The 21945-nt window shown below is 48.0% G+C and overlaps 1 protein-coding gene across 2 annotated transcripts in view; it reads right to left on the bottom strand.

Annotated features, from left to right (window-relative positions):
- The window catches only part of LOC116950851 (uncharacterized), an 87920-nt gene that overhangs the window by 43047 nt on the left and 22928 nt on the right, over nt 1–21945 (bottom strand). For both annotated transcript variants that reach the window (XM_032968970.2, XM_032968972.2), the window contains 6 exons: nt 20303–20459; nt 18519–18613; nt 8503–8548; nt 4502–4543; nt 2224–2295; nt 1106–1256 (listed from right to left, as the gene is read on the bottom strand). In XM_032968970.2, the coding sequence (XP_032824861.2) occupies nt 1106–1256; nt 2224–2295; nt 4502–4543; nt 8503–8548; nt 18519–18613; nt 20303–20459 (563 nt within the window). The remainder of the gene's footprint in view (nt 1–1105; nt 1257–2223; nt 2296–4501; nt 4544–8502; nt 8549–18518; nt 18614–20302; nt 20460–21945) is intronic.

Here is a 21945-nt window from a genome sequence, read left to right on the forward strand (position 1 = left end):
ATTTCACGTCGTTAAGAACCCCCCACCACCCGACACGGACAAATTAAATCAAACCGCCGCGCGGCGTACGAGAGGTGTTCCGAACGTTTTGGACTCGCTCGCCGGCGAGCCAACGGCCGGTTCTCACAACCAAATCTAGCGGCCGTCGTACGTGGGTACGCTGAAACTCCTGTCGCACCGTACGTAGCCAAGCGTGCTAATCGGAGGCGCGTTCGATACGCGACGGTTCGTTTGAAACTGCATCAAACATCATCAGGGCACGTAACAGGAAGTCAGAATAACTGCATTGTGGGAATTGCAAGAAATTTACTTGAGAAGTGAAGGGCATGATTATTATTGTTCGTAGGGACGCTACCGTGGTGTAACGATCGGCACACTGGGCTTGCAATTCAGAAGTCGGCCGACACGGCAGTTGAAACAATGGTGGGAGTTTCTCAAGTCCCTGCCCTCTGCCTCTGTCCACCCAGCATCAGTGCACATGGGTTCACCACAGTCAGTTGCAGGTTGCATGTGGTGGGGTAAAAGTGTGGGTACTCTGACTTCTTCCAGGCTGTCTGGCCAGCATGAAAGAGTAGGCCAAATATCATCTATAGGGGCTCTACATAGCTCCTTCTAGTGGTGGGCTCTTTTGTCAGCAGTGGCGTGAGCAAGCGATTCCAGAGCTGCACATTTACCTTATTACTAGGGGTGCCATGGTGGCGAGATGTTAACTACCTCGCCAGGTATGCAGGATGTCGTGGTTTCGATCCCAACCCAGAAGCTTGGAAATTTGGAGGTTGCATGTTTGTCTCCCCATGGCCACGTGGATTTTTCTCCGGGTCCTCCGGTTTTTCCATCCACATTTAGAATCAGCGTGCGTTTAGAGTATTTAGCTGCTATAGTCCACACGATAAGACACTTTGATGAGCTTTCATTTGTGGCCAGGTCGCTTCTGAAAAACAGCTATACAGCTCAGTGGGCCTTACCTGGTGAAATAGAAATAGTTTAATACAAAACGGTTTTATTATTATTAAATCAGGGCAAAGTGTCAATCATACTTTCTTTCAGCAACTGACCCTGACCGTAACCTCCTAACCTTGACCCTAAACTTGACCCTGAGCTTTACCTTGCTGACTCCTGTCACACGCCGGTTGCGGAAGAGGCCAAAGGAGCGAGCGGGCTTCTCAAGACCCGGAGCGGCGTCTCCCCTCCCCGGACCGGACTCTTCACTCCCTGGCCTGGTCTCTGGCAAACCTGGACCGGATTCCCTGTCGATCCTGTAGCAGTAGAAAGACACAGAGGCTCAGTCAAGGCATCGTCAATTCCACGCTTCGTGCTTCTAGAACCCAGCCACACATTCGCCTGGTACAAAAAGCCCAGATGTTTAATCCTATACGGTTGTGTAAATGTGTCGGTATCCAAACCCACTGGTCCTACGCATATAAAATGTTACGTATATATTTAATCCTGTCCGAAATTCTACAGTTGCCAGCCCTGTAACGTGACAGGTGGCAGTGGCTTTCCGGAGGTCTTCATCCAGCAGTTAATGAATCATGGCCAATAATGATGGAGATCCTGATGATGCTGCCTTTTTCAATTGCGTTTTTACACCCTAACCGCTCACTAAAATTCCCCACACGGGCCCACTTCAGTGTAGTTGTCACGGATTCAGGGTTGCCATTCGAGAATTATGTTTTTGCTGTCGGCGGTGTTCGTGCACTTTTGGGGTTTTGTTGGCTGGTAAAGTACAGGCTGAGTGGGAGCAGGCAGCGAATGACGAGGCTGGCCGGCTATGGAACGAGGATGAAGAAGATCGCTCGGTTGGACATCTGTGAAGAAGAGCTTCGTAGCTCATCAGATACCCCCAGTATGAATACATCTTCTGATCCGGATTCTGCAGCGACGTTGTACAGAGTGGCAGGTCGACTCAGCCTCAAATGAGTAAACATCGGCACAGAAAGGTGGTCGGGCATGGGTGTTGGCCATCCGCCCCCTCGTGTGCCGTGTCAGCCTTCATAGGTGCTGCTCGCTAACAGCACTTGCCCCAGCAGCCTGTTAAAAGCTACACGGGGGGGATCGTTGTCGTTGTGTGGGTGCGCACACACACGCACGCACACGCACACACACGCACACACACACGCACACACGCACACACACGCACACACACGCACGCACACACACACGCGCGCACGCACACGCGCGCACGTGTGTGCGTGCTCGCGTGGCCCCGATAGGTGCCCTCACTCGCGGAGGAAGTCGTAGATGGAGAGGCCGCTGTGATTGGGCCTCGTTTCTGAGCGACCCTGTATGCCCGCACTGCACACCGTCACACCACCACAGCACCACATCAGCAGCAGCAGCAGCAACAACAGCAGCAGCAGTACCATCTGTAGCAGCAGTAGTGGCAACACCAAGAGCATTATTTTGACCGGCATCGGTCGAAGCAACAGTGGCATCACGATCACCATTGGCATCACCAACAACATGATGATGATCATCAGCAGCTCTAATATCATCACCATCACCATTGGCATGAGCATTACCGTTGTGTTCATAATAGTCGTCAGCCACAGCATAAACTTCATCAGCATCATCATTATCATTAGCATCTTCGCGATCACCATGATCATCATCACATTCATCATCGTCATCGCCAACGGCAGAAATTATCATCGGCATCATTAACGTCATCAGGATCACCGATATGATAATAAGTCATCATCAGCAGCAGCAGCAGTGTCACCAACAGCAGTATCATGACCATCATCACTATCATCATCATCAGCAGCAGCAATGTCACCAACAGCAGCATCATGACCATCATCACTATCATCCATAATAAAGGTTTTTGGGTTAGATCGCATTATTTATAAATGTGTCGTAACCCTCCACCACCCGACACGGCCAATCAGCAAAAACGTGTCACGTTTACAAAAGACAATTAGTTCACTACTTTAGCCCACCGGTGTTTTGAAGAGTGAATCCACAACATTTACAGTTTGAGTACGACGTTTCGCTGGTCATCCAGCATCATCGGGCAATTCGCAATTCGCCCGATGATGCTGGATGTAATTACCAGCGAAACATCGTACTCAAACTGTAAATGTTGTGGATTCACTCTTCAAAACACCGGTGGGCTAAAGTAGTGAACTAATTGTCTTTTGTCAACGTGACACTTTTTTGCTGATTGGCCGGGTCGGGTGGTGGAGGGTTACGACACATTTAAAAAATAACGCGATCTAACCCAAAAACCTTTATTATGAATAATATTGGCTGCGAAAGCCTACGTGTTAAAATCACTATCATCATCAGCAGCAGTACCCTGTAGCTAAGCAGGTGAAAATCCACAGGCGTTTTGTCTTATAATTTCAGGAGAGGCAATAGGGTCACAGTAGCGATGCTGAAGTGTTTTTCATCTGCTGCGGGTAACCATGGAAATCTTGCCAGCATTTTTTTTGTAGCAGGTAATTTTCAGATTACGGTCCTGACAACCGTGCTCAATTGGACTCTCATTTCACACGTTGGTTGCTGGTTCATTCCCAACAGATATGATTAAACTTAAAAAAAACTCAACGATAAAAAAACAACTCAAGTAAACAAAAAAAACGATTCAAAACTAAACTATATTTTAATTTTACCAGGTAAGGCCCACTGAGCTACATACCCCTTTTTCAGAAGCGACCCGGGCTACAAATGATAGCACAACGAAGTGGCCTATCGTGTGGAATTGTATTTGCAGCCAACTGCTCTAAATGCGTGTTGTTGATTCTAAATGTGGAGGGAAACACCGCAGGACCCCGAGAAAAATCTACGCAACCACGGGAAGAGAGACACCGCAAACTCAAAATATAGAGCAGGCATCAGGTCTTGGGATCGAACCCACGACCTCCTGTATACCGGGCGAGGTAGTTAACATCTCCTAGCCACAGTGGTGGTGATGATGAGAGAGAGCCTCGCAAACTCCAAATATACAACAGGCATCAGGGTCCGGGTCGAACCCACGCACTCCTGTAAACCAGGCGAGGTAGTTAACATCTCATAGCCACAGTGGTGGTGATGATGAGAGAGAGACACGCAAACTCCAAATATACAACAGGCATCAGGGTCGGGGTCGAACCCACGACCTCCTGTATACCAGGCGAGGTAGTTAACATCTCCTAGCCAGCGGTGGTGATGATGAGAGAGACACACAAGCTCAAAATATACAGCAGGCATCAGGGTCGGGATCGAACCCACGACCTCCTGTATACCAGGCGAGGTAGTTAACATCTCATAGCCACAGTGGTGGTGATGATGAGAGAAAGAGACACGCAAACTCCAAATATACAGCAGGCATCAGGGTCGGCGTCGAACCCACGACCTCCTGTATACCAGGCAAGGTAGTTAACATCTCATAGCCACAGCGGTGGTGATGATGAGAGAGACACACAAGCTCCAAATATACAGCAGGCATCAGGTCTTGGGATCGAACCCACGACCTCCTGTATACCAGGCGAGGTAGTTAACAGCACACCGGACTTACTCGTGCCTCCGGATCAACTCCTGCAGCTGCTGAAGGGACGACCTGTAGGCACACACACAAAGACAAAGATCCCCCACGTAGCCATTCATAGACTGTAGGGTCAAGTGCTGTTATCGAACATCTGTGAAAGGGGTGGGTGGCCAGCACAGCGCCTCGGCCGCCTTTGTCTCCCCAGTAGCGATGTTTACACATCGCACCGGGTACTCATTTTATGCCGAGTCGACCCAGGGGAGGCCCATAACCAGTTCAGATAATCGCCACCGGTTCGCCGGGTTCGTAGCGCAGCGCGCTAACCGCTACACTTCCACTCCCCCGGTGCGTACATGGACGCACAGGTCAAACACGCAGTCAAATATCTGCCCCTTAAGCATCGACAGACTGCTGGGCCAAGTGCTGCCAGCAAGTGCTGATTGCGGTCGGCATGACACATGGAGTGGCGGCAGTAGTGGCAGTGGTGGTGGTGGGGGGGCTGACGCTAAACACTCATCTCTCTCTCTCCTGCAGCGGTCGTTATTGTCGAACTTTTGGGACGTTTTACCTATTAGTATAAACGAGTCGTAACTTTTTGGCCGCTCCACCGCCGCCCCCTCCTGCGAAGATTTCCTGCCTTGTTTTGGAAGTTGGGATTGTGCTCTGGGGATGTGTAGCAGACCCCGTGAACTCCTTTATCTGTTATTGTGGTCACTTGTTTGGTGTTTGGGCTTTTAGTTTCTGTGCCATTGCTTAATTAGTCTGAACATTTTTGATATTGCATGATGATTAGGGTGTTCAATTGTTTGGTAGTGGCTGTATATGGGATTTGGTCCTTATATATAATTGATGTACATCGTTATGGGATGCTATTAGCATAAATGAAAGTATTATCATTAAGTAACGATGTTTAGGCTGAACTCCATTCTATGTCTGCACGTTTTATATACGCTTATTGTTTAGTCAATCAGCCTACTGGCTTTTAAGAGGCAATCCAATTCATAAGCAGTTTCGACCTTTGGGGTCTCATCAACAGTCAGGTTTTTTTTTCAGATGCACTACTGCGGCAATCTGGAATGGGGTTCCTTCCGATATTAGGCAGCTGCTGGAGCTATGCACTTATAAATCTCAATTAAAAACTAATTTCTTTAGAATTGCTTTTTGTGTTTCATTTGTTGTCCTTCCCCCGCACCTCCGATTAGCATCGATGGCTACGTATGGTGCGAAAGAAGTAGTTCAACATACATACACACAAGTGTTGCTGAGTTGGCGCCCAATAAAACAGTTTGCTTACTTATATAGAGTGAGGGAAAAAAGTATTTGATCCCCTGCTGATTTTGTACGTTTGCCCACTGACAAAGAAATTATCAGTCTATAATTTTAATGGTAGGTTTATTTGAACAGTGAGTGACAGAATAACAACAAGAAAATCCAGAAAAACGCATGTCAAAAATGTTATGAATTGATTTGCATTTTAATGAGGGAAATAAGTATTTGACCCCCTCTCAATCAGAAAGATGTCTGGCTCCCACGTGTCTTTTATACAGGTAACGAGCTGCGATTAGGAGCACACTCTTAAAGGGAGTGCTCCTAATCTCAGCTTGTTACCTGTATAAAAGACACCTGTCCACAGAAGCAATCAATCAGTCTGATTCCAAACTCTCCACGATGGCCAAGACCAAAGAGCTCTCCAAGGATGTCAGGGACAAGATTGTAGACCTACACAAGGCTGGAATGGGCACAAGACCATTGCCAAGCAGCTTGGTGAGAAGGTGACAACAGTTGGTGCGATTATTCGCAAATGGAATAAACACAAAAGAACTGTCAATCTCCCTCGGCCTGGGGCTCCATGCAAGATCTCACCTCGTGGAGTTGCAATGATCATGAGAACGGTGAGGAATCAGCCCAGAACTACACGGGAGGATCTTGTCAATGATCTCAAGGCAGCTGGGACCATAGTCACCAAGAAAACAATTGGTAACACACTACGCCGTGAAGGACTGAAATCTTGCAGCGCCCGCAAGGTCCCCCTGCTCAAGAAAGCACATATACATGCCCGTCTGAAGTTTGTCAATGAACATCTGAATGATTCAGAGGACAACTGGGTGAAAGTGTTGTGGTCAAATGAGACCAAAATGGAGCTCTTTGGCATCAACTCAACTCGCCGTGTTTGGAGGAGGAGGAATGCTGCCTATGACCCCAAGACCACCATTCCCACCGTCAAACATGGAGGTGGAAACATTATGCTTTGGGGGTGTTTTCTGCTAAGGGGACAGAACAACTTCACCACATCAAAGGGACGATGGACGGGGCCATGTACCGTCAAATCTTGAGTGAGAACCTCCTTCCCTCAGCCAGGGCATTGAAAATGGGTCGTGGATGGGTATTCCAGCATGACAATGACCCAAAACACACGGCTAAGGCAACAAAGGAGTAGCTCAAGAAGAAGCACATTAAGGTCCTGGAGTGGCCTAGCCAGTCTCCAGACCTTAATCCCATAGAAAATCTGTGGAGGGAGCTGAAGGTTCGAGTTGCCAAACGTCAGCCTCGAAACCTTAATGACTTGGAGAAGATCTGTAAAGAGGAGTGGGACAAAATCCCTCCTGAGATGTGTGCAAACCTGGTGGCCAACTACAGGAAACGATTGACCTCTGTGATTGCCAACAAGGGTTTTGCCACCAAGTAATAAGTCATGTTTTGCAAAGGGGTCAAATACTTATTTCCCTCATTGAAATGCAAATCAATTTATAACATTTTTGATATGCGTTTTTCTGGATTTTTTTGTTGATATTCCATCTCTCACTATTCAAATAAACCTACCATTAAAATTATAGACTGATCATTTCTTTGTCAGTGGGCAAACGTACAAAATCAGCAGGGGATCAAATACTTTTATCCTTCACTGTAAATGTTGGCGAATAATATTAGTCTGGGAAGGCAATTATGCCAGTGGACCTAACAAATATTTGTGATTATATGTGGAAATAAAAAACGCTGCACAACAATGCATGATGAGTTTGTATACACGTTTTTAGGCTGAGTTGACCTAAGGGAAGGCCATGCGAGGTTCATGATGATTAAGGCGCATGATCAGGAATGGAACTCCAGTCACTGGGAGTTGTCGGGTAGCATCAACGAGCATGCACCACGCAAAATAACATTAGGTGGGAAATTTGTATCATTTTTACATGCTTTTTATGAACTCACTCTGTCTGTTGTCGTTGTTGTTGTCGTTATTGTATCCTCAAATCTTGTAACTCAATTTTAACCCACTTCCCAATGTGGTATTGACTGAAAACTTGGTATACTTAATATATTCTATCATAAAAATATATTTTTTAAATTATTTTTTATGTTATGTTTTGGCTTGGGTCTAATTGTCCATGGTCAACTGATTGTTGGCTGTAAATCACCACGGGTCCCCTTACGTTATGGCAAGCTCCAGGGCCACTTCCCGGAGCCGTGGAGTTCTTCCATTACTAGTACGGTACATTTCATTAAAGCGTGTTTTTAAAAAAAAGTTTCTTTAAAATATTATTTATAAGTACAGAGTTGGCCATGATCGGAGGTGGCTGGGTGGCTCAGGGGTTAAAGTTCATAGGTTCAAGAGGGGCGCCACGGTGGCTAGGACATGTCATCTTCCTCGCCAGCTATGCAGGAGGTCGTGGGTTCGATCCCGACCCTGACGGCCGTATATTTTGAGCTTGCGTGTTCTCCCTGTGGTTGTGTTTTATTTTCTCCGGGTCCTCTGGTTTTTTCCCTCTGCATTTAGAATCAACGTGCGTTTCTAGCATTTGGCCGCTATACATTTCCACGCGATGAGCCGCCTCGCTGAGCTGTCGTACGTGGACAGGTCGCTTCTGAAAAATAGCTCTAGAGCTCGGTGGGTCTTACCTGGCAAAAATAAAATAAAATAAAACAAATTGTTCAGTTTAGTTTAACAGTGAATGCGATCTCTCTCGAACCGCCAAATTTCGGATCGTGCAATTAATGACACGCGACGGCCTCGTGCCAAAGCATCGTTCATTTACCGTTTGGACTGCCCATCTTCGGTTTCACCGAGGGGCTCGCTGGTGCCTGTGCAGGGACAATGGGTGAGAAGGATGACACAGATCACCGTTAGCCGGCGATGAAGCACAGTCTACGTCATATATATCGGCGTCGCAACGATTTCCTGCGTACACCGTGTACACCGCGTGGGGGGGGGGGGGGCAACTGCTCTCGATCGAGCAGCGTCTATAAAGGCGAGCACGGAGGTGGTATGGCCAGCTGCGAAGCATCACGCCTGGCTGACTTTGTCTCCCCATGTTAACAGACCACCGCACCAACCCTGGACTCAATTCTCGACCGATAGGCCGAAGGAAGGGCCCCAGGACTGATTAATTCGCCACTGACGTTAGCCGTGGACAGGACTTGAACCTCAGGTGGCTGGGTTTCGTATTGCAGTGCATGAACCACTGTGCCATCATACTGCTGGTTGCTGAGAGACGGGAGATGAAATGGAACCGGTCACCTCTGGATTTAGAATCAGAATTTTTTTTATTTAAACTGCAGGAGGAATTCGATGAGCTAAGAAGCTCTTTTTCACGGAAGTTCAGCAAAATCACGACGACACTTTTACCAAAACACGATAGGGGGTGCAAAGCATAGGTAAGGTAAGTCACTACAAATAAACATTTTAACAAAATAAAGTACACAGGTGCAAATGACAAAAGTCAATCAATTATTTTTTCCTCACAATAAACGCACGCTTGGGCAAGACAGCAAAACAACAGCAACAACAAACAACAGCCCCAGACCACGCGAAAGACATACAACGCACAGTAGTCCCTCGAAAACATTGGCCGTAAAAAGATTGAACTTTCGATACACGGGCAAGGATCAAATTCACCAATCGCATTTTGGCAGCAAAATGCGATTTGCCGCCCCGTTAGTTGGAAGCCACGGCGTGCCGCTGACCATGACGCGACTACGGCCGCTCCATCTTCTTGGTTCTTTCGGTAAAGTCACGTAGAAGGGAAACAACAAAATAATAAACAAATAAAATATAAAACACGAGCAATGTGTTGCAGTCGAAACGTCGTGAGAATTTTTTTTTATTTTTTTATTTTTATTTTTTGTTATTATTTTATCGTTTCCCTTCTACGCGACTTTACCGAAAGAACCAAGAATATGAATCCCTGCAGTCACGAAAGCTTTAAATCGAAATTTACGGCAGCTCCCTTCGCTTCTCAGTTGCAGAGCGGCGGACGCCATTGCGTGTGCCGCTAAAGAGTTTTCTCCTGCGTGCGGTAAACCGGCAAATGGCTTCGTCTCCACTCGGCTATCGCCGGTGGGTGTCGTGACCGATAATGGTACAGGGTGAGGACGCCTATATCACAGGTGTGTCAATCGATACGAGGTGGGAGGGGGGGGGGACTGATGGAAAGAGAAGACCGTCCAGCTGAGAGTTAATTACGGGGAATATAGCAAAGGCACGGGAAGAGAACAGCATTGATTCAGTCTGGCAGACAGTGAGATATGTGGCACAGTGTGAGAGATGTGACACAGAGTGAGAGTTGTGGCACAGAGTGAGAGTTGTGACACAGTGAGAGTTGTGACACAGAGTGAGAGTTGTGACACAGAGTGAGAGAGATGTGACACAGTGAGAGTTGTGACACAGTGAGAGTTGTGACACAGAGTGAGAGTTGTGACACAGAGTGAGAGTTGTGACACAGTGAGAGTTGTGACACAGAGTGAGAGATGTGACACAGAGTGAGAGTTGTGGCACAGAGTGAGAGTTGTGACACAGAGTGAGAGTTGTGACACAGAGTGAGAGTTGTGACACAGAGTGAGAGAGATGTGACACAGTGAGAGTTGTGACACAGTGAGAGTTGTGACACAGTGAGAGTTGTGACACTGTGAGAGTTGTAACACAGAGGGAGAGTTGTGACACAGAGTGAGAGTTGTGACACAGAGTGAGAGTTGTGACACAGAGTGAGAGATGTAACACAGAGTGAGAGTTGTGACACAGAGTGAGAGATGTGACACAGAGTGAGAGATGTGACACAGAGTGAGAGTTGTGACACAGAGTGAGAGATGTGACACAGTGAGAGATGTGACACAGTGAGAGTTGTGACACAGAGTGAGAGTTGTGACACAGTGAGAGATGTGACACAGTGAGAGTTCTGACACAGTGAGAGATGTGACACAGTGAGAGATGTGACACAGTGAGAGTTGTGACACAGTGAGAGATGTGACACACAGTGAGAGATGTAACACAGTGAGAGTTGTGACACAGTGAGAGATGTGACACAGAGTGAGAGTTGTGGCACAGAGTGAGAGTTGTGACACAGAGTGAGAGTTGTGACACACAGTGAGAGTTGTGACACACAGTGAGAGTTGTAATACAGTGAGAGTTGTGACACAGAGTGAGAGATGTGACACAGAGTGAGAGATGAGACACACATTGAGAGATGTGACACAGAGTGAGAGTTGTGACACAGAGTGAGAGTTGTGACACAGAGTGAGAGATGTGACACAGTGAGAGATGTGACACACAGTGAGAGATGTGACACAGAGTGAGAGATGTGACACACATTGAGAGATGTGACACAGAGTGAGAGTTGTGACACAGAGTGAGAGTTGTGACACAGAGTGAGAGATGTGACACAGTGAGAGATGTGACACACAGTGAGAGATGTGACACAGTGAGAGATGTGACACACAGTGAGAGATGTGACAAAGAGTGAGAGATGAGACACACATTGAGAGATGTGACACAGAGTGAGAGTTGTGACACAGAGTGAGAGTTGTGACACAGAGTGAGAGATGTGACACAGTGAGAGATGTGACACACAGTGAGAGATGTGACACAGAGTGAGAGATGTGACACAGAGTGAGAGATGTGACACAGTGAGAATTGTGACACAGTGAGAGTTGTGACACAGAGTGAGAGATGTGACACAGAGTTAGAGTTGTGACACAGAGTGAGAGATGTGACACACAGTGAGAGATGTATCACACAGTGAGAGATGTGACACAGAGTGAGAGTTGTGACACAGAGTGAGAGTTGTGACACAGAGTGAGAGATGTGACACAGAGTGAGAGATGTGACACAGAGTGAGAGATGTGACACAGTGAGAGATGTGACACAGAGTGAGAGATGTGCCACAGTGAAAGTTGTGACACAGAGTGAGAGATGCGACACAGAGTGAGAGATGTGACACAGAGTGAGAGTTGTGACACAGAGTGAGAGATGTGACACAGTGAGAGATGTGACACAGTGAGAGTTGTGACACAGAGTGAGAGATGTGACACAGTGAGAGATGTGACACACAGTGAGAGATGTGACACAGTGAGAGTTGTGACACAGTGAGAGTTGTGACACAGAGTGAGAGATGTGACACAGAGTTAGAGTTGTGACACAGAGTGAAAGATGTGACACAGTGAGAGATGTGACACAGAGTGAGAGTTGTGACACAGAGTGAGAGATGTGACACAGTGAGAAATGTGACACACAGTGAGAGATGTGACACAGAGTGAGAGATGTAACACAGAGTGAGAGATGTGACACAGAGTGAGAGTTGTAACACAGAGTGAGAGAGATGTGACACAGAGTACGAGATGTGACACAGTGAGAGTTGTGACACAGTGAGAGTTGTGACACAGAGTGAGAGATGTGACACAGAGTGAGAGATGTGACACAGTGAGAGATGTAACACAGAATGAGAGATGTGACACAGTGAGAGTTATGACACAGAGTGAGAGATGTGACACAGTGAGAGATGTGACACAGTGAGAGTTGTGACACAGAGTGAGAGATGTGACACAGTGAGAGATGTGACACAGAGTGAGAGTTGTGACACAGTGAGAGTTGTAACACAGAGTGAGAGTTGTGACACAGTGAGAGTTGTGACACAGAGTGAGAGTTGTGACACAGTGAGAGATGTAACACAGAGTGAGAGAGATGTGACACAGTGAGAGATGTGACACAGTGAGAGATGTGACACAGAGTGAGAGATGTAACATAGAGTGAGAGTTGTGACACAGTGAGAGTTGTGACACACAGTGAGAGATGTGACACAGAGTGAGAGGTGTGACACAGTGAGAGATGTGACACAGTGAGAGTTGTAACACAGAGTGAGAGTTGTGACACAGTGAGAGATGTGACACAGTGAGAGTTGTGACACAGTGAGAGTTGTGACACAGTGAGAGATGTAACACAGAGTGAGAGAGATGTGACACAGAGTGAGAGTTGTGACACAGTGAGAGATGTGACACAGTCAGAGTTGTGACACAGTGAGAGATGTGACACAGTGAGAGATGTGACACAGAGTGAGAGTTGTGATACAGAGTGAGAGTTGTGACACACAGTGAGAGATGTAACACAGAGTGAGAGAGATGTGACACAGAGTGAGAGTTGTGACACAGTGAGAGTTGTGACACAGTGAGAGTTGTGACACAGAGTGAGAGTTGTGACACAGTGAGAGATGTGACACAGTGAGAGATGTGACACAGTGAGAGTTGTGACACAGTGAGAGATGTGACACACAGTGAGAGATGTAACACAGCGAGAGTTGTGACACAGAGTGAGAGATGTGACACAGTGAGAGTTGTGACACAGTGAGAGTTGTGACACAGTGAGAGTTGTGACACAGTGTGAGAGTTGTGACACAGTGAGAGTTGTGACACACAGTGAGAGATGTGACACAGTGAGAGATGTGACACAGTGAGAGTTGTGACACAGTGAGAGTTGTGACACAGTGTGAGAGTTGTGGCACAGTGAGAGTTGTGACACACAGTGAGAGTTGTGACACAGAGTGAGAGTTGTGACACAGTGAGAGTTGTGACACAGTGTGAGAGTTGTGACACAGTGAGAGTTGTGACACAGTGAGAGATGTGACACAGTGAGAGTTGTAACACAGAGTGAGAGTTGTGACACAGTGAGAGATGTGACACAGTGAGAGTTGTGACACAGTGAGAGTTGTGACACAGTGAGAGATGTAACACAGAGTGAGAGAGATGTGACACAGAGTGAGAGTTGTGACACAGTGAGAGATGTGACACAGTCAGAGTTGTGACACAGTGAGAGATGTGACACAGTGAGAGATGTGACACAGAGTGAGAGTTGTGACACAGAGTGAGAGTTGTGACACACAGTGAGAGATGTAACACAGAGTGAGAGAGATGTGACACAGAGTGAGAGTTGTGACACAGTGAGAGTTGTGACACAGTGAGAGTTGTGACACAGAGTGAGAGTTGTGACACAGTGAGAGATGTGACACAGTGAGAGTTCTGACACAGTGAGAGATGTGACACAGTGAGAGATGTGACACAGTGAGAGTTGTGACACAGTGAGAGATGTGACACACAGTGAGAGATGTAACACAGCGAGAGTTGTGACACAGAGTGAGAGATGTGACACAGTGAGAGTTGTGACACAGTGAGAGTTGTGACACAGTGTGAGAGTTGTGACACAGTGAGAGTTGTGACACACAGTGAGAGATGTGACACAGTGAGAGTTGTGACACAGTGAGAGTTGTGACACAGTGAGAGTTGTGACACAGTGAGAGATGTAACACAGAGTGAGAGAGATGTGACACAGAGTGAGAGTTGTGACACAGTGAGAGATGTGACACAGTCAGAGTTGTGACACAGTGAGAGATGTGACACAGTGAGAGATGTGACACAGAGTGAGAGTTGTGACACAGAGTGAGAGTTGTGACACACAGTGAGAGATGTAACACAGAGTGAGAGAGATGTGACACAGAGTGAGAGTTGTGACACAGTGAGAGTTGTGACACAGTGAGAGTTGTGACACAGAGTGAGAGTTGTGACACAGTGAGAGATGTGACACAGTGAGAGTTCTGACACAGTGAGAGATGTGACACAGTGAGAGATGTGACACAGTGAGAGTTGTGACACAGTGAGAGATGTGACACACAGTGAGAGATGTAACACAGCGAGAGTTGTGACACAGAGTGAGAGATGTGACACAGTGAGAGTTGTGACACAGTGAGAGTTGTGACACAGTGAGAGTTGTGACACAGTGTGAGAGTTGTGACACAGTGAGAGTTGTGACACACAGTGAGAGATGTGACACAGTGAGAGTTGTGACACAGTGAGAGTTGTGACACAGTGAGAGTTGTGACACAGTGTGAGAGTTGTGGCACAGTGAGAGTTGTGACACACAGTGAGAGTTGTGACACAGAGTGAGAGTTGTGACACAGTGAGAGTTGTGACACAGTGTGAGAGTTGTGACACAGTGAGAGTTGTGACACACAGTGAGAGATGTGACACAGAGTGAGAGATGTGACACACAGTGAGAGATGTGACACAGAGTGAGAGTTGTGACACAGAGTGAGAGATGTAACACAGTGAGAGTTGTGACACAGTGAGAGATGTAACACAGAGTGAGAGAGATGTGACACAGAGTGAGAGTTGTGACACAGTGAGAGATGTGACACAGAGTAAGAGCTGTGACACAGAGTGAGAGATGTGACACAGTGAGAGATGTGACACAGAGTGAGAGTTGTGACACAGTGAGAGTTGTGACACAGTGAGAGTTGTAACACAGAGTGAGTTGTGACACAGTGAGAGTTGTGACACAGTGAGAGTTGTGACACAGAGTGAGAGTTGTGACACAGTGAGAGTTGTGACACAGAGTGAGAGTTGTGACACAGAGTGAGAGTTGTGACACAGTGAGAGATGTAACACAGTGAGAGTTGTGACACAGTGAGAGTTGTGACACAGTGAGAGATGTGACACAGAGTGAGAGAGATGTGACACAGAGTGAGAGTTGTGACACAGTGAGAGATGTGACACAGAGTGAGAGTTGTGACACAGAGTGAGAGATGTGACACAGAGTGAGAGATGTAACACAGTGAGAGTTGTGACACAGTGAGAGTTGTGACACAGTGAGAGATGTAACACAGAGTGAGAGAGATGTGACACAGTGAGAGATGTGACACAGTGAGAGATGTGACACAGAGTGAGAGATGTAACATAGAGTGAGAGATGTGACACAGTGAGAGATGTGACACAGAGTGAGAGTTGTGACACAGTGATAGTTGTGACACAGTGAGAGATGTGACACAGAGTGAGAGATGTAACACAGTGAGAGATGTGACACACAGTGAGAGTTGTGACACACAGTGAGAGATGTGACACAGAGTGAGAGATGTGACACAGTGAGAGATGTGACACAGTGAGAGTTGTAACACAGAGTGAGAGTTGTGACACAGTGAGAGATGTGACACAGTGAGAGTTGTGACACAGAGTGAGAGTTGTGACACAGTGAGAGATGTAACACAGAGTGAGAGTTGTGACACAGAGTGAGAGTTGTGACACAGTGAGAGATGTGACACAATGAGAGTTGTGACACAGTGAGAGATGTGACACAGAGTGAGAGTTGTGACACAGAGTGAGAGTTGTGACACAATGCGAGTTCTGACATAGTGAGAGATGTGACACAGTGAGATATGTGACACAGAGTGAGAGTTGTGACACAGTGAGAGATGTTACACAGTGAGAGTTGTGACACACAGTGAGAGTTGTGACACAGTGAGAGATGTGACACAGTGAGAGTTCTGACACAGTGAGAGATGTGACACAGTGAGAGATGTGACACAGTGAGAGTTGTGACACAGTGAGAGATGTGACACACAGTGAGAGATGTAACACAGTGAGAGTTGTGACACAGTGAGAGATGTGACACAGAGTGAGAGATGTGATGCAGAGTGAGAGTTGTGACACAGAGTGAGAGATGTGACACAGTGAGAGATGTAACACAGTGAGAGTTGTGACACAGTGAGAGATGTGACACAGAGTGAGAGTTGTGACACAGTGAGAGAGTTGTGACACAGAGTGAGAGTTGTGACACAGTGAGAGAGGTTTAACACAGAGTGAGAGATGTAACACAGTGAGAGATGTGACACAGAGTGAGAGTTGTGACACAGAGTGAGAGTTGTGACACAGAGTGAGAGATGTGACACAGTGAGAGTTGTGACACAGAGTGAGAGTTGTGACACAGTGAGAGAGTTGTGACACAGTGAGAGTTGTGACACAGAGTGAGAGTTGTGACACAGTGAGAGTTGTAACACACAGTGAGAGATGTAACACAGAGTGAGAGTTGTCACACAGTGAGAGAGTTTTAACACAGAGTGAGAGTTGTGACACAGAGTGAGAGTTGTGACACAGAGTGAGAGTTGTGACACAGAGTGAGAGAAACTAGGGCCCCACGACACTCACTGTGCTCCCTCGTGGTCTCTTACAGCCGGTAATGGGGGGGGGGGGGGGAGAAAAACATAAAACAAAAACACACACGGATACACATTCAAAGGTATCTCGTGCAACCTTCGCAGACTGGCGGGGCAAGTGATGCCAGCGAGTAGCACCTACTGTGAGGGGAAAAAGTATTTGATCCCCTGCTGATTTTGTACGTTTGCCCACTGACAAAGAAATGATCAGTCTATAATTTTAATGGTAGGTTTATTTGAATAGTGAGAGACAGAATATCAACAAAAAAATCCAGAAAAACGCATATCAAAAATTGTATAAATTGATTTGCATTTCAATGAGGGAAATAAGTATTTGACCCCTATGCAAAACATGACTTATTACTTGGTGGCAAAACCCTTGTTGGCAATCACAGAGGTCAGACGTTTCTTGTAGTTGGCCACCAGGTTTGCACACATCTCAGGAGGGATTTTGTCCCACTCCTCTTTGCAGATCTTCTCCAAGTCATTAAGGTTTTGAGGCTGACGTTTGGCAACTCGAACCCTCAGCTCCCTCCACAGATTTTCTATGGGATTAAGGTCTGGAAACTGGCTAGGCCACTCCAGGACCTTAATGTTCTTCTTCTTGAGCCACTCCTTTGTTGCCTTGGCCGTGTGTTTTGGGTCATTGTCATGCTGGAATACCCATCCACGACCCATTTTCAATGCCCTGACTGAGGGAAGGAGGTTCTCACCCAAGATTTGACGGTACATGGCCCCGTCCATCGTCCCTTTGATGCGGTGAAGTTGTTCTGTCCCCTTAGCAGAAAAACACCCCCAAAGCATAATGTTTCCACCTCCATGTTTGACGGTGGGGATGGTGTTCTTGGGGTCATAGGCAGCATTCCTCCTCCTCCAAACACGGCGAGTTGATTTGATGCCAAAGAGCTCCATTTTGGTCCCATTTGACCACAACACTTTCACCCAGTTGTCCTCTGAATCATTCAGATGTTCATTGGCAACCTTCAGACGGGCATGTATATGTGCTTTCTTGAGCAGGGGGACCTTGCGGGCGCTGCAGGATTTCAGTCCTTCACGGCATAGTGTGTTACCAATTGTTTTCTTGGTGACTATGGTCCCAGCTGCTTTGAGATCATTGACAAGATCCTCCGGTGTAGTTCTGGGCTGATTCCTCACCGTTCTCATGATCATTGCAACTCCACGAGGTGAGATCTTGCATGGAGCCCCAGGCCGAGGGAGATTGACAGTTCTTTTGTGTTTCTTCCATTTGTGAATAATCGCACCAACTGTTGTCACCTTCTCACCAAGCTGCTTGGCAATGGTCTTATAGCCCATTCCAGCCTTGTGTAGGTCTACAATCTTGTCCCTGACATCTTTGGAGAGCTCTTTGGTCTTGGCCATGGTGGAAAGTTTGGAATCTGATTGATTGATTTATTGCTTCTGTGGACAGGTGCCTTTTATACAGGTAACAAGCTGAGATTAGGAGCACTCCCTTTAAGAGTGTGCTCCTAATCTCAGCTCGTTACCTGTATAAAAGACACCTGGAAGCCAGAAATCTTTCTGATTGAGAGGGGGTCAAATACTTATTTCCCTCATTAAAATGCAAATAAATTTTTAACATTTTGACATGCGTTTTTCTGGATTTTGTTGTTATTCTGTCTCTCACTGTTCAAATAAACCTACCATTACAATTATAGACTGATAATTTCTTTGTCAGTGGGCAAACGTATAAAATCAGCAGGGGATCAAATACTTTTTTCCCTCACTGTATACAGACACGTGCACAACGGAAGGTCAAAGCGTTTAGAGAGCCGGAATTGAACTTTCACCTGTGCTGCCGTCACCATCGAAGCCATCAGCATGGTGCGTACACGAGGAAGCCTCCTCGGTTGACCCCATCTCCTGAAACACCTCGTCACGTGACCTGGCAAGACAAAGACACGAAGATCCCCCCCCCCCCCCGCCGTGTCCTGTGAGCGAGTAGCACCTATGAACGCCGGCACGGCGGGGTGGGTGGCCAGCACCATCCCCGGCCGCCTTTGTCTCCCCAGCGCTGGTGTTTACACACCACACCAGGTACTCATTTGAGGCCCAGAACCGGCTCAGATAAATCATCACCGGTGTGGGCCGTGAGCGGGAATCGAACTCGGGTTGCCGGGTTCGTAGCGCAGCGTAGCGCTAACCGCTACACCACCGCTCCCCACACACACACACCCACACAGCTCCACACGTACGGAAAGCTACGTCCCATGTTTGTGCCGCACGGTCTCGGTTTCAGTCAATTCCGTCCTGCTGTTCCGAAAGCCATTTTTGTGAACATTTTTAAATGTTGCAGGCGTACGTTCGACTGACGACACGGGTCAAAGCAGCGGGTGCTACCCAAGTAATGTGGCCGCCGTTGGCAGAGGAGTGGGCTGGCCCTATGTGAGCAAAGCCTGGGTTCGGTCAAGGTTATGAGCAGCCTCAGGTGAATAGGAAGAAAGCAAGCAAGTATGCATGACAAATTGAAAAAGAGAAGTCTAAAGCCATTTATTTATTTATTTACCCGTGTAAAATTAACAAATCCATTCGGCTGGTAAGCGGTAGTGTATCGGTGAGCACCCTGAACTACGAACCTGGCGACCCGAGTTCGATTCCCGCTCACGGCCAACACCAGTGCCGATTATTTTAACCACTCCTGGGCCTCCCCGAGGTCAGCTCAGCCTCAAATGAGTAGCTGGTGCGGTGTGTAAACATCGCCACTGGGGAGACAAAGGCGGCCAGGCGTGGTGCTGGCCACCCACTCCTTCGTGTTCCGTGCCGGCCTTCATAGGTGCTCGCTAACAGCACTTGCCCCTACAGTCTGTTAAGGCTATACGGGGGATCTTTGTCTTGTGCTTGTGCGTGTGTGTGTGCGTATGTGTGTGTGCCGTGTGCGTGCGTGTGCGTGTGTGTGTGTGCGTGTGTGTGTGTGCGTGTGCGTGTGTGCGTGTGTGTATGTGTGTGCGTGTGTGTGTGTGTGCGTGTGTGTATGTGTGTGTGTGGGGAGCGATAGTGTAGCGGTTAGCGCGCTGCGCTATGAACCTGGCGACCCGGGTTCGATTCCCGCTCATGGCCAACACCAGTGACGATTATCTGAACCGGTCCCGGGCCTCCCCTAGGTCGACTAAGCCTCAAATGAGTACCTGGTGCGGTGTGTAAACATTGCCACTAGGGAGACAAAGGCGGTCGGGCGTGGTGCTGGCCACCCACCCCCTCGTGTACCGTTCCGGCCTTCATAGGTGCTCGCGAACAGCACTTGCCCCTACAGTCTGTTAAGGCTATATGGGGGATCTTTGTCTTTGTGTATTTGTGTGCGTGTGTGTGCGTGTGTGTGCGTGTGTGTGTGTGCGTGTGTGCGTGTGTGTGTGCGTGTGTGTGTGCGTGTGTGCGTGTGTGTGTGCGTGTGTGTGTGTGCGTGTGCGTGTGTGTGTGCGTGTGTGTGTGCGTGTGCGTGTGTGTGTGCGTGTGTGTGTGTGTGCGTGTGCGTGTGCGTGTGTGTGTGCGTGTGTGTGTGCGTGCGTGCGTATGTGTGTGCGTATGTGTGTGCGCGTGTGTGTGCGTGCGTGTGCGTGCGTGTCCGTGTGGTCCTCACTGGCAGGGCAGGCTCGAGGGCCTCCGTGCCGCCGCCACGTGGGCCGTGTTCCCCGCGGCGGGTTGGGGGAGCTCCCAGCTGTGCCGCCTGCTCGCCATGGGGGTGCCCTCAGGAGGACACATCCTGGGAGGGCCTGGTTCCCCCATCAGGACGGGCACTGCACACGCGTCACAGCGCACCAACGGCGACGCGGCGAGAGGCGGTGACGCGCGCAACAACGGCACGTGGAATGCACATCGTGCAGCATGCAACGTGCGACATTAAAACGCGCGTACATACGAGCTCCTTTCGCACCGTGCGTAGCCAACTGCGCTAAATCGGGGGCTGCAAAAGAGGGGACAACAAACTAAAAAAAAACAGTTATAAAGAAATTCGTTTCAAATCTCAATTTAAAAAGTCCAAAGCTCCGGTGGCTTCCAAATATCGGGCAGGAAGAGCGTTCCAGACGGCCGCAGAAGCACGTCAATGATTAGCCAGAAGCTGCCGCTGCGAGGACGACCGGGGTTCGCGTGATGGTTCATGCTCCTTGACGAGGTCACCAAGGTATCGTGGTCCATTTGTGGCGATCGCTTTGTGCGTCTCGATGCAATGGCAAAGGGGGACGGCGATCGTGAACTCCTCGATGCTCAGTCGGCAAGATACGTCACCGCCCGCCCCGGCACCTCCGCAGACTGTCCACTATGGCACTATCAATGGACACACCATGCAAGTTATAATATGGTGGGGTAAAGTGTGGGCACTATCACCTCTGACAATGTCTGGCCAGTGTTATTTGTTACGGCGTGGAAGAGTAGTCCAAAAACGTAGCTCAAGAGGGGGGCTCTTTTGAGCTCAGTCTCATGAGAATATAGTCAAGAATAGGAATCTTTATTTAGACTGGAGGAATCCGATGAGCAATAAAGCTCTTTTTCACAGATGTCCGGTCGGGGCATGGGGCCAGAACGTCACAACAAACACTACAAAAGCAGGATAGGAGTGCAAAGTATAGGAAAGGAAAGAAAATCACGACAAAAATACTCAGAAAAATAAACTACATTTTTTATTTCTCCAGGTAAAGCCCACTGAGCTATTAGCTGCCTTTTCAGAAGCGACCTGGCCACAAATTTTCGCTCAACGAAGTGGCTTATGATGTGGAAATTCATAGCAGCCAAATCATCTAAATAATCTAAACGCGTGTTTACAAATGTGGGCGGCTGTGTGGGGGGAGCCAGAGTGAGGGTTTGAGCGTGGCCGGTGGCTTTTTTTTTTGGTGAGACCTTGACTTCGCTCCAGGACTGCGCCCACATCTAAACAAGGGGCAACGCGGCTACCGTGTAGGACACGTCACGGGCATTTCGTGTCGATAAACAACTTTGTGCGCGTGTCCGCCTCTCTGCGCGTACACAAACTCGCCACGCACAAACGGACTCCACCACACACACGAAACGTGAGACCCCCGCATAATAAGCTCATGTCCCCCACCTCCTTCTGACACTTGGGCTGAGCACATTTCAAGCCTTTATAAACAGTTGCAGTTGGAGGCTTGCCCCCCTTTTTCTCTCCGCCTGATGACGACCGCTTGTGTTGCGATCGAAACATCGTGAGCTTTTGTTTTTTCTAGTTTAAAATTGTATTTATGAAATTTTATTAATTATTATTTTTGT

The sequence above is a fragment of the Petromyzon marinus genome, chromosome 40, assembly GCF_048934315.1.
Source record: "Petromyzon marinus isolate PM22_M1 ecotype Great Lakes invasive population chromosome 40, UKy_Petmar_22M1.pri1.0, whole genome shotgun sequence".
In the NCBI taxonomy this organism is placed as follows: Eukaryota; Metazoa; Chordata; class Hyperoartia; order Petromyzontiformes; family Petromyzontidae; genus Petromyzon; species Petromyzon marinus.